General features: G+C 59.9%; 2 protein-coding genes across 4 annotated transcripts; one reads left to right on the forward strand and one right to left on the reverse strand.

The window, feature by feature from the left end:
• Positions 1-432: 432 nt before the first annotated feature.
• SPRED3 (sprouty related EVH1 domain containing 3) lies at positions 433-10414 on the reverse strand. 3 transcript variants are annotated; one of them, XM_041737934.1, is made up of 6 exons: positions 10120-10414; positions 8442-8622; positions 7166-7334; positions 6991-7067; positions 4624-4767; positions 433-3869 (listed from the first exon to the last, which is right to left on the reverse strand). In XM_041737934.1, exons 2-6 carry the CDS (start codon positions 8616-8618, stop codon positions 3204-3206), a joined length of 1233 nt encoding a protein of 410 aa, XP_041593868.1. In that variant the 5' UTR covers positions 8619-8622; positions 10120-10414; the 3' UTR covers positions 433-3203. The 3 variants fall into 3 exon arrangements, with proteins under 3 accessions (XP_041593868.1, XP_041593875.1, XP_041593860.1); XM_041737941.1 differs by lacking the exon at positions 10120-10414 and adding an exon at positions 8775-8859 and having other exon boundaries at positions 8535-8622; XM_041737926.1 differs by lacking the exon at positions 10120-10414 and adding an exon at positions 8775-8859.
• Positions 10415-11913: 1499 nt separating this feature from the next.
• GGN (gametogenetin) lies at positions 11914-15444 on the forward strand. Its single transcript, XM_041746505.1, has 3 exons — positions 11914-13503; positions 13678-14006; positions 14898-15444. Exons 1-3 carry the CDS (start codon positions 12001-12003, stop codon positions 15013-15015), a joined length of 1950 nt encoding a protein of 649 aa, XP_041602439.1. The 5' UTR covers positions 11914-12000; the 3' UTR covers positions 15016-15444.
• Positions 15445-15731: the final 287 nt, after the last annotated feature.

Genomic DNA, 15731 nt, shown 5'->3' on the forward strand with positions numbered 1-15731 from the left:
AAGGCTTTACTCGAATGCCAGCTGCTCATTGATGCCTCCTGGAGACCCTGGCTAAAAATGACTATCCCACATCTCCACTCGGCTTTTCCCTACAGTACATACCCTTTCTAACGTGTCCTTTATTGTCTCCTTCCCTATAAAGTTCATAAGCTGTTCGTGGGAAAGGATTTTTGTCTGCTCTGTTCACTGCTTTATCCTGGATGCTGAGAACAGGGCCTGGCATATAATGGGTGTTCAGTAAGTGTACTTGAGTGACTGAATGTATAAAACTCAGCTGGAGGGTCTGCTTGGGACTAAAGGATCTGAAGGAGAAAGGACGAATTGGGTAGCAGACTGTTCTGCTGATTCAGGATGGTGAGGGGATGGGGAGCACCAATGTGAATAAAGGACACAGGCTGAGACTTTGTCACAGACATTTCTTGGAGCGAATATCTCATGCCCCCTCCCCAATGACAAGGCTGGGTCTTTGGCCCCCATCCTCCCCCGCCACGGCAGCCTGCACTGACGATAACAATATTGAGGTCACAGACTGGCTTGGAATCAAGATCAGGAAGATAAATATCGGGGTGCCTCCCCCAAGTCTGGGGGCCAAGCATCCAATCTGAGGGGCAAGCAGCTGGGAAATTGGGCCTGGGGGCTCCAGGGTCTGAGGTCTTCCTGGCTCCCAGGGTCAGCCCTCCATGCACCCCTGATTTGGGGGTGATGAAGAGTAATCATGGATCAGAGGTGGGTATCAGCAGGGAGCAGGACTGGGGGACCTGGGAGAGGCGGTGCTGGGAGGTGGGGGCCGGGGGAACCTTCCCCAGCTCCCACCGCTTCATCCGCAGATCCCACAGCACCTTACAGCACTCTGGTCCCCGTCCCACCCCTCCCCAAAACGAGGTAGGTTAAGAATGGAGCTTCCCCCCCGCCCACCACGGAAGGGAGGAGACCGAGGCACAGAGAGGGGGATGGGGACCCAGGCTGCCCCAGCCCCCTGGTCCCTCCGCCCTCAGCTCTGGTGGGTCTGACAGTGACGAGAGCTGGGCAGAGTGGGGATGGGAGGGACATCCCCCTTTTCTCTCACCCATCCCAGGGTCTGGTTGGGAGAGCGGAATCTCACAGGTTCCGGATGTAATAAATAGTTAATAATTTAAAGGAAGTGACAGAAGGATCTAGCCCTCTGACCCCCTTGACCTATCCCTTGAACCCCTACAAGGCCATCCAAGTCTGGGTAATGAAGAAAGGTAAGTGCACATTTCCAGATGCTTGGGACCACATGCAGGTCCCAAGCCCATACAGCATTGAGATTGTCTTTCTCCAAGACCTTGATCCTCCACTTCAGGCCATCAGATCTGAGGTACCCTGAAAGTCCCCTTCCACTCAGGAAAAGAGACTGTGGCATCACAGAGGGCCATGAATCCGGCTTTCAAACCCCCAACTCTGAGATGGAAGGGAAGGGGTTAACAGGGCCGAACATAAAAAGCTTGGACTAGGAGGCTGGGGCTTAAGGGCTTGGGGCAGAGTGCAAGAGGGGCGTGTGTGTGTGTGTGTGTGTGTGTGTGTGTGTGTGTGTGTGTGTGTGTAGAGCCACAGCTAGCCTAAAAAGTGACTCCGTGCACAGTGCAGCCAGCAGAGTGCGGTGTGAATTCCAGCCACACCCCCACCTTGACTGTGTGTCTTTGCCTAGTAAACAGCCTGCACAATCATCTAGGACAGTGCCAGGTCCTAGAAATGGGAATGGGGGAGATCTGGGGTGGTCCTGGAATCCAGAAACATGAGCTCAAAATGATGTTTGTTTGTTTTTGTACCCGAGTAAAAAACCCGAGTAATTTTGTGAGATGCTGGGGGCTTGGGCTGGGGCTTGAATTCAGAGGTCTGGGACCTTGGGGTTTCAGGGGCTTATGGCCAGTAGGATTCAAGGGCAGCAAGTCTCCGGGAATATCAGCCTTAAGAGATTTAAGTCCAAAGAATCTGGGATCTGAAGGTGCCACGGTCCTGGAGCACCTTAGTTCCATCTTGTATGGAGGGGCCAAGGTCTTGAGTCAGGGACAATCCCAATGTTGTATAGGGTTAAGCCCTGAATTTGAGGGACCGATGGCACCTTGGGGTCTTGGAACTGGTACTCCCAAAGTACTTCCAGGTCATTCAGGAGCTGGGGGCCGGGGGGTGAGAGGTCTGGGTTGCCATGAACATCCCATCACCTGGGAACTGGGCTTCCAGCTTTTATAGGGGATTGGGGATCTATGGGTACAAAGCAGCCAAAGATTCCAGGCCATTCTGGGGCTTGAAATCCCAAGTCTAAGGGGTTTTGAAAGAGGGTTATCTGAGGACTTGAGACCAGTGTCTTGGGCCCTAATATATTGGTGGCCTTCAGTACTACATCTGGGAGTACTAGGCACCTCAGAGTCCTATATGTGAGATCCAAAGTTCTGGGAACACTGGTCTGGGGTGGTTGGGTCTACACTCCTTGGCTCCCAGAGCATCTTGGGAGTGTGACATCTAGAGTTTGGTTGGGGGCATAGATGGAGGCCCTGAGATGGGTCTCCCAAGTCATTTTGGTCGGAGAACATCTGTTTGGGCATAGCTAAGGACTCGGGGCATCTCAAGAGGGTTTGGTGCCTCAGGGTCCTGGGGGCTACAAGAATACCGCAGATATGGGTGCCCCAAGTTTGAGGTGAGCATTCAGGGACCATTTGGGGTGAATCTGGGTTCTATGGTCTCAAGATCTAATTGTATGCAGGAATTATTGTATGCAGGCAGGGTCAGGTATTGGCAACTCCTGACTAACTCCGGAACTGTAGTCTGAGGGTTCATGGTATCAGGCATGACCGGGTCTGGGTTGGTTATTTGAACAGGGAGTCGGGGGTCCCGGCCCTGTGACTCTCAGGGGTACATGTGCTCCCCGGCCTGCCTGAGGTGAAGAGTCTGGGGATGCCTGGAGTCTCCTTAGTCTAGGTCAGGGAGGGGGTGGTGGCAGGATGGGGATGCCAGAACTCAGGATGCCTGGAACCTCTTGGACAGACATCCCAATGAAGCTGGGTCTGGGGTCTCTCAGTCCTAGATTTGGGGTCCAGGTTCCAGGTCTGGGGTCTCTCAATCCAAACTCAAGCTCCAAGTTCCGGGTGTGCCTAGGTTTGGGTTTGGGGGTCCGAGCGGAGTCCAGGGTCCTGGACCCTCAATTTGGGGTCCTCGGTGCAGCTACGGGACCCACCAGGCAGTCCTCACCGCGCCGCCTCCTCGTGGCGCCCCCCGCAGCCTGCGCAGCCGCACCGCGCCGCGACCCAGTGGCAGGCGCGCAGGGGCGCATAGCAGCAGAGGCAGGGCACGGCCAGGGAGAGCGCGGCCAGCGCGGCCCAGCGCGCGGCGGGGCGCGGGTGGCCCGGCTCGCAGGCGCACGGGTCCGAGAAGTCGCCCTCGGCGTCCGACAGGCAGTGGTAGAGCAAGCTCTCGGCGCACCACAGGCAGCTGAGCCGGCGCACCAGCAGGCGCCCCGGGTCCGGGGCCTCGGCGCAGCGGCCCCCGCGCCCGTCGGCCCGGCGGCGGAAGAGCGCCCGGCAGTGCACGCAGCGCGCCGCCTCCTCCGCCTCGGGGGAGGCCTTGGCGGGCGCAGGGGCAGGGCCGGGGCCCGGGGGTGGGCGAGCGGGGGGCGCTGGGGGCGCAGCCTCGGTGAGAGGGGCGGGTAGCGCGGCGGGGGGCCCCAGCGCTGCGCCCCTCAACGCGCCGGTCTTGGCGAAGCGCACGACGCAGGTGGACAGGGCGAGGGGCGCGGGCGGCCCGGCGCGCCGGTAATCCTCATAGCCACGGCCGCCCCAGCCCGGGCCCCCTGCCCCGGCCAGGGGCTCTGAGGGCTCCGGAATCCCCGTGAACGGTAGGAGCGGAGGGTAGCTCTGTGGGACGAAGGGACAGGAGAACAGGTTAGCAGGGTCGGTGAACCCCCACACTCCACCGCAATCCATCCCAGTCTCGGAAGGCTCGAGACCCAGCCTTCAGGCCTCGTGCGTCCTAGGACGCCGTGCTGGGATCCTGAGCGTCTGCGTCTGGCACTCGGGCTTCTAAGCCCCCGGCCCACTCCTCTCCAATCCAAGAATAGACCGAAGAATCCAGGCACCAAGCCCTCTCCTTAAGGACCCGGTGATCCAGGCTCTCAGTCCTGTCCGCTCTCAAGACGCAAGAAGTCCCAGCACCCAGTACCCTCTACCCCCAAATCTGGGAGCTCTGCACCCCTTCAGGACTCAGGAGTCCAGTCCCCAAGGAGCCTTAACTCCTTTAGAGCCCGTGCCCCTCCTAATGAATTAAGCAGTCTAAGGAACCCCTTCCTCGAGCATGAAAAGCTCCCTAATATGAAGCATTGTCCAAGCCGTCCCCCAAACCCCCTGCATTCAGAGCTCAGAACTTTCCACAATCTCCCTGAGCGCTGGAGACGCGGGAAGCCGTCACCAACCCTCCGAGGAACCGGAGTCCCCAAGCACCGTCCCCACCACCACCGCCTTGAATTCCAGCCAGCCAGCCTCTAGGATCTGTTTGTGGTTTCTGGCCCTTCTGGGGTCTCAGCTCTCCCCTACTTCGGGGCCCCGGCACCCTGCCCCCACGTCACCCGGAGGCCCCCCAGCCCCGACGCCCGTGGGAGGTGGGAGGTCGCACCTGCGCGGAGGAGCGGCGGCGCTGGGGGGACGTAGCCGGCCCGAAGCCAGAAGTGGACTCCACGGTGATGATAGTGGCCGCCGCGGTGGTGGGAGGCGTCTCCTGGCGGCTGTGACTGGAGGAGGACTCGCTGTCCACGTGGGACTGGGGGAGAGTGGCGGCCTCAGAGCCGGACCGGGCACAGCCGATGCCCTCACATAGACCCCCTCCCGTGGCGAGCGAGGGCTCTGCGGCCAGACAGGCCTCGGGGCAAGCCCCGGCTCTGCCACTGACTGCTTGTGTGACCTCCGGCAAGTGACCTCATCTCTTTGAGCCTCAGTTTCCTTCTCTGTAAAATGGGGATCATAATAGTGTCTATTCATAAGGATGTGGTTAGGACCCACTGTCAAGGGCGTAACACAATGCCTGAAGTACAGGAAGAGCTGGAAATGGTTCTTTTTTTTATTATTGGACCCCCTCTTCTTCTCTGCTCAGCTGGCTAACCTACAGAACATCAAACTAGCTTTCTCCCTTCTCAGAAGCCCTCTCCCGGGGGAGGGGGGCGGTGACCACCTAACTTTGGCTCAGGTCGTGATCCCCGGGTCCTGGGAATGAGTCTTGTATTGGGCTCTGCCCAGAGAGCCTGCTTCTCCCTCTGCCTATGTCTCTGCCTCCCTCTCTGGGTCTCTCATAAATTAATAAATAAAATATTAAAAAAAAAAAAAAGAAGAAGAAGAAGCCCTCTCCCTTGGCCAGACAGCCACCGTCCTGACTCGTTCCCACCACCACACCTTCACTGGGGCAATTCCACCCACCAGGAAGAGGTTCCTTCCCATCCAAACCAACAGTCCTTTACACACTGAAACATCACTTCTCAGACACTTGGTTTCTTTTCTGTAACTTCGGGGGTCATTCTGCTTTCATCCATTTGCTATCTTCAGTAAACATTCATTGAGCACCAAACGACATGCCAGGCTCACAAAGGCCATTGTGAGGATGTAAGATGGAGCATGGAAAGTACGGCATCCTTCTTGAGGAAGCATGAAATGTGTGGGACCTGTCTGCACGGATTTCTGTAGCCCCACCCACATCTCCCATTACCCTGCGATTCCCGCTTTTCTGCCCGGGAACCAGTTTCATTCTTCTAAGTCTCAGCAACTCCCACTGTTCCCAGCAAATGCCAAATCGCATCTGACATTATGTGCATTTATTCATTCAATAAATTTATTCAACACATATTTACTGAACACTCACTGTATACCAGGCACTGTTTTAGGCATTGGAGATGCATCAAGAAAGCAACAAAAAGATCCTTGCCCTCCTGGAGCTGGCATTCTAGCACAGGAGACAGGCAATAAACTAACAGATAAGAAAACTGTCTATATAGAAAGGATATTAGGAAACTATCTTAGAAGATGAATAATTAGAACAGGATAGGGAGCATCGGGAGATCACAGTTTTGAACAGCTTACTCAGCAAGGGCCTCGCTGAAAGGGTGATATGTGTATAAAACCCAGAAGGGGGTGAGCCACGTGGAAATCTGAGGAAGAGTATTCCAAAACAGAAGGAAGGCCAGTGCAAAAGCCCTGAGATGGAACTGCCTGCCGTGTTTGAATAACAATGAGGAGGCTAGTGAGGCTGGAGCAGAGTGAGCAAAAAGGAGAACAGGGGGCCAAATGGTAGGGGACCTTATATGCTTTGTCCTTTACCCTGAGTGAGATGGACCCCTGGACGGACTGAGTGGAGGGATGGTCATGATCTGCCTTAGATGTCAATAGGGTCCCTCTGGCTACGTGTAGGGAACTTCCAGACAGTAGGGAGTAGGAGGAGGGGGGCAGTTGACAATAACTGAGATGCTCCAGTTGGGAGATGGGGTTGGACAGTACCAGGTTTGGAAGGGGATTCTAATCATTTTGAAAATGAAGCCAACATTTGATGATGGATTGGATGAGGAGCATAAAAAAGGAAAAACATCAAGGATGACTTCAAGGTTGCAACCCTGAGGAACTAGAAGGATGGGCTGGTCATTAATTTGTTCACTATAAAAGGTATAGCTTATCTTTTATTTTATTTTTAAATTTTCTGCCTTCCCACACTAGAATAGAAGCTCCATGAGGAGAGGGACTTTGTTTGGTTCACTGATGTATCCCCAGTGCCCAAAACACTACTTATTTGAAGGTGCTCAATAAATACTCTGGGATGAATGTGTGACCCACCACATAACAGGAAAACTAGGATAACTGGCATTAAGTTGACACCAATAGTTTGGGCCCAAATCTGTGTCCCCAGCATGTGGCGTGGTGCCTGATACACAAGAGATGCTCAAGAATGTTTGGAGAATGGAAACAGACCCCGGCCCTCCCAGCAGAGCTGCATCCGGAGACTCACCGTCAGAGGGCAGGGAGTCTCTGCGGTGTCCTGGGAAGGGGAGGAGGAAGAGGAGGAGGAAGAGGGCGTAAGCGAGCCTGGGGCAGGGAGAGAGGCAGACAGTGAGTCCCCTGGGCCCCTGCCCCCCTACCACCCCTCCACCCCATCCTCCAGTGCCCGCCATCCAGCCACTTACCTCGCCCCAGCGCAGCCAGTGCGGCCAGCAGGCTCTTCTGGAACTCATCAGCCTCTGCAGGGCTCTGGAACGTCAGTCCAAACTTGCAGTCACCCAGGCTCCAGTGATGAAAAATGGGGTTCACTTTGTTGTAAACCAAGCCTGGCCTCAGGGTACACTCCAAGGTGGTCTGAGGGGGCAGGAGGGGGACCAGGTCAAACACCCCCTACCAGCCATGCTGGTGACTTCCTGTCAACCCTCAGCATATCTGCATACCTCAGTATCCCACAAACTTCATTTGTCAATCCTAGGTGTACCCCTGAACCCTGGTCAACACCCAACACCACTCCCCAATTTTATTGAGCACACCTCTGATACCCTCAATATTTCCCCCAAGCCCCTTGATCCCTATATTTTCCATATCCCCTTCTGATAACCCAGTGTCCCTCCTTTTGGCTCGATATTCCCCAAACTCTCCTGAACAGCTCAAAATATTACAGCTAATCTCCTTCTGATGCCCCAATAACGTCCCAAAATGCTACCCCCAAATTCTTATCAAACTCCCATAGATTTTCCCCTCGGATGCTGGTGAACACCCTAGATGTTTCCTTACATCCTCACCCAATATCACCATGTATCTTCACACCATTTCAAACCCCCCTACATTGTTCCTTCTGACCCCTGCTCTGAGATGCAACCCGACCCCCAAGCCTTTTCAAACAATCCAAGTCTTTCTACTACATCCCTAGCTGAAGCCTCAACGTTGTCCTTCTACATCATTCCAGGCAGCCCCGAATATTCCTGCTGAACCCACATTCAGGATTATAAACTCTATCTGACACATCCAGACGGTCCCCCACCAAATGCCTCCATATATACTTAGAGCAGACAGGGGCTGGTGGTGTAGGGCCTCCTGGTAAGGATCTCTGAGCAAGATGGAGCCACAGAAGGGTTCTGAGCAGAGGGAGGGACATGATCTGAGTCAGGTGTTAGCAGGGCCCCTGTGGAACAGACTGAGGTTGGGGGGGACAGAGCAGGAGCATGGCAAGACCTGTGAGGAGGCTGCTGTGACAGTCGTCCATCAGGCCACGGCAGTGGACAGGAGCTGCTTGATACCCCAGATATTCTCAAAGCTCCCAGTTGTTCTCCGTAACACACATAGACACTTCCAAACTACATCCCACACCCCGGATCGCCTGTGGGCTGGGAGATGTCCTGACCTCATCTCTGCACTCCCAGCCCCATCCCCTTACTTCCCCACGCCCCCACCCTACCCCCACGCCCCAGGGTGGCTCACTTTCTGGTCCCGAAGGCGCTCCCCGTGGATGACGTAGTGCCCCTGGCGGGCCCCCCCCTCGGGCCTGGCCCCTCGGACCCGACAAACGCTCACCTGGCTGAGGCCCCCGCCCCCCACAGGCAGCCAGCCCCCACTGGAGTCATCTCGGGCCATCACCACGGCTCGGACCTGAACCATGTACCTGGAGGGGGTGGGGAGACAGGCACAGCACAGTCAGTGGGCTCCGGCCCTGCTCTCCTGCCCAGTGTGCCCTCAACCCTCAGCTCCCCTCTTCATCCCTCACATCTGGCTCCGCTGCGGCCTCGGCACCGGTTTTCACTTTCTCTTACATACCTGCCTGCTCCCTCATGCCCACCTTCTTCCAGCATGGCTTCTTTCTTCCTCATGCCACCTCTTTTCTCCCGTGCCTACCTTCTCCACATCTACCTCTCCTCTCCATACCCACCTTCGTCCTTTGCCCATCGTTCCCATCCTGACCCCCACAGCCTCGGTTTTCCACTTCCCTTCCCCCTCCGGCTCTTCCCCTACCAACCCAGTCTCCTTCCCTTCCCTCAGCACATTCCCACAGCCCCACCCATCGTTCCCCCTCACAGCTGGGTGCCTGCGCATATGTATTTTCTTAGAGCCCATCAACTCAGCTCCCGATCCCCCCTACACTGCCTCCACACTCTGCCGCCCAGGCCACTGGCTGGGTGAGAAACCCAGGCTCTCTTCCCCCCACCCCTTCCCGGATTTATGAATGAGACCGGATGCAAAGCTCACTGAGTCACCCAGCAACGGGAGATGGGCAGGGAGCAGGGAGAGAACCAGAAATGGCCAGAGAGAGGCCGAAAGGGAGATGGAGGCAGAAGAAGCCAGAAACGGGCGACCGAGACACAACCAGAGCGCATTTCATTCACAAAAATCAAGCCTGCTCCCTCAGGTCCCAGCCGAGGGAAGGCAAGGGGGAGAGATTGAGGGGAGGTGGAGAATTGATCCCTCCTCCTCCCCCTCCCCGCCCCAGCATCCTTCAGAACCATCTTACCCCGCCCCCCAGCTCAGGGGACGTAGCCCTCCGCCCAGTAACCGGGATCAGCGTCCAGCCCCTCACTACCACCCAGCGCAGGGACCCTGGCGTCTCAACCTTAGGGACCCAGGCAACGAGCTCTAGCCCCTTCCCCCCACCTGCAGGCTGCCGGTTTTCCCCGGCCCATCCGGAGGGGAAGGGGCGGTCGCAGCGCCCCCAGCCCCCTTTTCTCAATGGGATGGGATTTTTGTGAATGAGCAGTCACGTGATGCTGCTTCCTTTGTCCGCCCGCCTCCCCCGACAACAGGTGAAGCAGAGAAAGAGGGCAGGGGTCCCCCAGGGCCTAGCTAGGATGGGACGCCGGGATTTCTGGATGCCCTATGCTCCCCGCACATCTGTTTCCCTGGGGGAGTGGTCCCCAGAGTTCCTCAGTGGTGGGGGTCCAGTTCGGAATTTTATGAATGGGGCGTCCTCGGAGAAGTGCAGGCCCCCAAATGGAGACTGGTACCCCAAATGGCTGCCGCGCAGTTTGGGGGCCCCCAACCCCTTGTCCTTGCAGCCGCGGTCTGGGGGGCGCCCCGGTGGGCAGGAGGCGCAGCGCGGTCCTGGCCGCCCCCTCACCAGGACCGGCAGTCTGTCAGCCCCCGCCCCCTCGCCCCCCTTGGCACCTGCCTGGGAGGCTCCGGCCGGGCTCCGAGCGGCGGCGACTTGGCCTCCTCCTCCTCCTCCTCCTCCTGTTCGCTCCGGCTCCCTCGCTGGCTCCGGCGGCGCTAGAGACGGGCACCGGGAGCCGGGGCGACGGGGGAGGGAGGGGGAACCTGGAAGATGGGGGAGGGGGAGGGGGCGGCTTGGGGGAGGGGTAAGCGCGAGGCGGGCGTACTTGCCCGCTGGGTCCTAGAGCCCGTCACGGCTCCAGAAAACAGCCCCCCAGCCCCCATTTTCTCAGGATCCAGAGAGGATCCCCCACTTTCCCACCCATCCGCGTCATTGATCCCTGAGGATGCGGGTAAGGGTTCGGGGCATGGCCTGGTGTCAGGGTTCTAAAGAGGTGAGGGTCTTCGCTTTGGGTCCTAAATGGGAGGAGCTGAGTACCTGGTAGGGTTCGGAAAGGGGTGGGGCGAGAAGGGAGGCTTCGCAAGGGGGCGGGGTCGGAGGGCCTGGGGAAGGAGAGTCGGCGAGGACGCCGAGGGCGCGGACTAGCGCTTGCGTCATGGAAGGGGCGGATCCACGGTGGATGGGCCTTCTAGGCAGGCCCGAGGAAGGAGAGGGTCTTGGGAAGAGATGTTGTGGGGTCTTAAAAGGGTGGAGTTTAGGAGTAAATTGCTTTATGGGCGGGGCACATGAGAGGGCCGAAGGGAGGAGCTACGCGGCAGCGTTCGTAACGGGCGGAGCTTCGGGGGCGGGGCTAACGACGAGGGGCGGAGCATCCTATAAAGGGGAGGGGCTAAGGATAACATTCTGAGGGGGTGGGGCCTGGGCCTACAAGGACTTGGGGGCGGGGAAGAGGACGTCGGAATATTTCAAAGATAGATCCAGGTTCGTAAGGAGCCCGCCTCTCGTAGGCTCACGGGAGGGCGGGGCCTCGAGCCCGGGGGCGGGGCCTAGGTCTCAGGGTCCGCCCCCGCTGTCTCGCCCACTTGCCACCACCCGCTTCACCCCCGTTCTTTTCGGTTATTTTCTGCTACGGCCGTTCCCCGCCCTGCCCTGGGCCCAGGGGGCCGCGGTCTGAACTCTGGTCTGCTGGAGGAGTCGGTGAGTGGGAACCCCTGGGCGAAGGCGGGGCCGGGGCGGAGTTGGAGAAAGGGGTGGGGCCTGAGTGTTGAAGCCGGCCGGTAGACCAGGAGCCGGACAAGTTTAGGAGTGAGGCCCGAAGACCTGCCGCTGCCTGGGAAGAGGGCGAGACTCAAATGATCGACACAGAGAGAGGGACCGTTGGGTTGGAGGTGAGGACTGAAGGGTTAGCCAGACAAGAATACCGCGGAGGCGGGGCTAGACCTGGGGCGGGCGATGAGGCCGGTACCGACAATCCGGGGCGGGACCGGACAGCAGGGGCGGGGCCTGGGCCTCCCGAGCCAGGTTGGAAGATCCCGAAAGAGGTTTGAACCCCTTGCGGGCCTTATAGGTCACTGCGCACAATCATCATGAGTGATGGGCCCGAGTGACAGGAAGGCGGGCAAGCCTTGCGTCTTGGGGCCTCAAGACCGGGGTTATGGTCAAAGTGTAGGGACAAGCCGCGGTGGGGTGAGGGGACAGGGACCGACTTAGTACACTGAGGATGGATGTAGCCTAAGTGTCTGAACAGCAGCTGAATGGGGCCGTGAGGAAGGAGGCATGACAGTCGCTGAATGGGGCCGTGGGGAAGAACGCGGGAGCCTCAAGAGTCAGGGAACAGGAATGCGGCTGGCGACTAGTGCCTCCGTGGATCTTGGAACACGGGGGCGGGGCGGGGCGGACCGGTAGGACCAAATACCGCCAGCCTCGTGGGGTCCCCATAGTTTTGGCAGGTTGACTGGCCCAAGTTTTTCTGACCACAGTCCCCGACCTCCGTCAGAAATGGGGAACGTGCAGTCGGAGCCGTCCGCGGGCGGGGGCTCCCGAAAAGAGCAGGCCTCGGACCGCTCCTCTGACTCCCGCCGGACGTCCCTGGTGGAGCCCGAGGTGACCCCCTCCTCCCCGGCCATGCGCCTGGCTCGCGGGCTGGGCGTCTGGTTCCCTGGCAGCTCCGCGCACCCGGGAATCCTGGTACCCCCGGAGCCCCAGGCCTTAGAACTGCCCTCGCCAGCGACGCCCCTTTCGGAGGCGGCGGCTGCGGCCGCGACCTCCACACAGCCCCCGCCCCCCGTGGGGCCCCTGCTGCCCGCGCCGTCTAAGTGGCGAAAACCCACGGGCACTCCGGTGCCTCGGGTCCGCGGTCTGCTGGAGACGAGCCATCGCGGCCAGGGCGATCCTCCGAGCCTCCGTCCGCTGCCGCCGCCGCCCCGGCAACTACCTGGAGAGGACCCCAACTCCGTCCCGAGGGCCCCATCCCCTACTCCGCCACGCTTGGAGCCGCGGAAGCCGCCACCGCCGCCACCTTCCGACCGGCAGCCCCCGGACCACAGACTCACTCCTGCTCTGGCCACAGGCGCCACAGCCCCCGCAGAAGGCCAGGTCGGGTACTGCGGCCAGGGCCAGGCGGCCGGCGGAGCCCGCAGGGGGGCGCTTCCCCAGGCGGGCGAGGGCGAGACGGCCCGGCCCGCGGTGTCCGAGTCCGGCCTGAGCCTGCTGTGCAAAGTCACCTTCAAGTCGGGGCCCATGTTGGCCCCTCCGGCAGCCTCGAGTTCCTTGGCGGCCAAAGCCTCGCTGGGGGGCGGCGGAGGACTCTTCGCTGCCGCCCCGGGCTCCATCTCTTACGCTGAGGTCCTGAAGCAGGGGCCCCTGGCTCCCGGGGCCGCGCGACCCTCGGGCGAGGTCCCTCGGGGGACTCAGGAAGCAGAAGGCGGTGATGGAGACGGCGAGGGGTGTTCTGGACCCCCCTCGGCGCCCGTGTCCCACGCCAGGGCCCTACCGCCGCCACCCTACACCACTTTTCCAGGCTCGAAGCCCAAATTTGACTGGGTGAGCCCTCCCGACGTCCCTGAACGCCACTTCCGCTTCAACGGAGCCGGTGGCGGTGTCGGGGTGCCCCGACGGCGCTCGGCCGCGCTCTCAGGGCCCTGGGGCTCCCCACCGCCTCCGCCACGACACACGCACCCAGCCCCGGGGCCCCGGAGGCCCGCACCGGCCCTGCTGGCGCCGCCTATGTTCATCTTCCCGGCGCCCACCAACGGCGAGCCTGTGAGCCCCGGGCCCGGACGCCCACAGGAGTTGCCGCCCCCGCCGGCGCCCCCGCCGCCGCCCGCGCCGCCGCCGACACCGCAGCCGCGGGTGCTCCAGTCCACGCCGCTCCCCGTGGCCCGCCCTCCCACCCCACACCCGGGCCACTTGAAGTCGGCTCTGGCCCCCGCCCCAGCTCCCACTCTGCCCCTTGCCTTGGCTGCCGACCAGGCCCCCGCCCCGGCCCCGGCCCCCGCCCCGGCCCCGGCCCCCACCCCGGCTCCGGCTCCCGCCCCGGCTCCGGCCCCCGCCCCGGCCCAGGCCCCCGCCCCGGCCCCGGCCCCTGCCCAGGACCCCGCCCCGGCTCCGGCTCCGGCCCCGGCCCCCGCTCCGGCTCCGGCCCCGGCTCCGGCTCCCACTCCCACCACAGAGGAGCCACCGCTGCCTGCGCCCGCGCCCGCGCCCGCGCCCCCGCCCGCGCCCATCAAGGCCCGCACGCGCAGGAGCAAGGGGCCCCGCGCAGCCCGAGGCGCGACCCGTGAGGATGGCGCACCCGGAGACGGTCCTCGAGAACGTACTGCAGCTACCGTGACTGACAGTGGCGATGGAGGGGGTGGTGGCAGCGGGGCTCCTCCAGTGGGGATGGTTAATGCGGGCACCAGGCGCCACTGGCCACCCTTCCAGGTGCTTAACTCTTGTCCCTGCAAGTGTTACTGCCGCCACCAGCCACGTCATCGCCGTCTACCACGCAACGTGTCTGCCTGGTGAGGGGAGGTCGTCGGGAGTAGGGAGGGGAGGGTATACCCCTGCAAGTCCTGAACCCGACCTTCCCGGGTAGAGAGTCCCATTCAGCCCTTGGGCGTCCTGACCCCAGCTGACCCTCGACCGTTTCCTTGGCTGTATCTCAAACCCAGCTGAGCTCCAATCCTTCAGGATCAAGAGAAAGCCCTGACCAGGGACAGGGAACACCCTGGTCCAGCCTCTTGGTATACAGATCTCCAAGCTGACTCCTGACCCTGTGACCTTCTGGAGTCATCGGGGAAGCTGGTGCCAGCTGGCCTGCCACTATTCACAGCCTTAACCCTGTCCCTGAGGGCACCAAGGACCACATCCCATGCTTTTCAGGGACAGGAGTAGAGGAGACGAACACATACCTCCAACAAAGTCCCTGGCCTAGCCCTTTACACTCCTGACCCCTCCAGCCTTCTCGGACTCTGGATCCCAGAGGTTTGGCAGCCAGAGGCCACTGATGCAACAGTCCCTGTGCAGCAGAGGCTATACCTGAGTCCTCAGATCCAGAGAAGATAGTGCACCCTTCAGTTACACCCTCTCCCCTGTATCTACACACAAGCACGTGCACACACAGAAATCTCAATCTGACCACCAGGGTCCATCTGACCTTGGCTCCCAGATTCTGAATCACTAGGAGACCCTCTGCTCTGTGCTCCTTGGGGGTTCAATAGGGGTGGGGGTAAGGGGGGTTACAGGACACAGACCCCACCAACCCTTAGCCCCCTTTCCTAAATGTAAGTGGGTACAGCCCTGCCCTAGGCTGCCTCTGTGATACCTACACATGGGGATGGGGAAGCCGACACCTAGATGGGGTAAGGGCTCAGCCACTCGGCCAAGTCCAGCTGATTCTACCCTCCCCCTAGGCTGAGCACGCCCACCAACCACCTGAGTGAGCCACCCTGGGTTGCCACCATCAAGCTGGCTGGCTCCCTGGTGGCCGGGCTGGAGCACTACGACTTGCAGGCCACCCATTCCAACTGAGTGCAGTCTGCTCAGCGCCCTCTGCCTCCCCCTTGACAATAAAATAACCATCCAGATGTCTACCGGTTAGTCACTTGCTTAGGGTTGAATGGAGGGGGTGCGCTAGGGCAGAGGTCTCCATGAAAGCACTTCTTGGATACAGTTAAGGAGGCTGGACCCAGAAGAGCGTAACAGAGGTCCTATTTATCCAGTACCTGGACTGACAGGCCCAGGGGTGAGTCTCATTACCCTTAGTAACGTCAGCCCAAATGCTGAGCCAAGCTGACGCCAAGCTGAGCTGTTAGCACAGATCCTTCTGGGGAGCAGGGGTGATCATTCCTTCTACGACAGATGTGGAAACAGACCCTAGAAGACTTGGCTGAAAATCCCACATCCCACAAATGGCTCAGCCAGATCTGGACTCTGCCTTAAATACCTTCTGGAGAACTTCAAGGCAGGAGAGCGGAAGTTACAGCATTGTCTCAGGAAGGCTGGGAATCAGGGCAAGCCCATGCCAGGACCCACAACTCCCGTTCCAGAGGTCTCAAACTGGTAGCCCACAGAACCACAGGGTTCCATTTCACATGTCATTTAACAAACCAGTTTAATCGCAAACATTTTAAACTGTGATGCTTTACCCCCTTCACTGAAAAGCTCGTGCCTTGGCCTGGCCCTGCTGTGTGCGTCCATACCTTCAACAGTCCCTCTACCTGGAACTTGTGCTCTCCTGCATCTGG

This window comes from Vulpes lagopus, chromosome 2 (assembly GCF_018345385.1).
Source record: "Vulpes lagopus strain Blue_001 chromosome 2, ASM1834538v1, whole genome shotgun sequence".
In the NCBI taxonomy this organism is placed as follows: Eukaryota; Metazoa; Chordata; class Mammalia; order Carnivora; family Canidae; genus Vulpes; species Vulpes lagopus.

Bases quoted from the DNA above. Each gene is read 5' to 3' on its own strand.
- SPRED3 (XM_041737926.1), bottom strand. From the start codon at position 8,827: ATGAGGAAGAAAGAAGCCATGCTGGAAGAAGGTGGGCATGAGGGAGCA. The intron at 7,335-8,441 runs GTGAGCCACCCT...CTGCCCCCTCAG, and splicing joins AGCGCCTTCGGGACCAGAAA to ACCACCTTGGAGTGTACCCT. The intron at 4,768-6,990 runs GTGAGTCTCCGG...ACTCTCCCCCAG, and splicing joins AGACTCCCTGCCCTCTGACG to TCCCACGTGGACAGCGAGTC.
- GGN (XM_041746505.1), top strand. From the start codon at position 12,001: ATGGGGAACGTGCAGTCGGAGCCGTCCGCGGGCGGGGGCTCCCGAAAA. The intron at 13,504-13,677 runs GCCCCGGCCCCC...ACCACAGAGGAG, and splicing joins CGGCCCCGGCCCCCGCCCCG to CCACCGCTGCCTGCGCCCGC. The intron at 14,007-14,897 runs GTGAGGGGAGGT...CCCTCCCCCTAG, and splicing joins CCACGCAACGTGTCTGCCTG to GCTGAGCACGCCCACCAACC.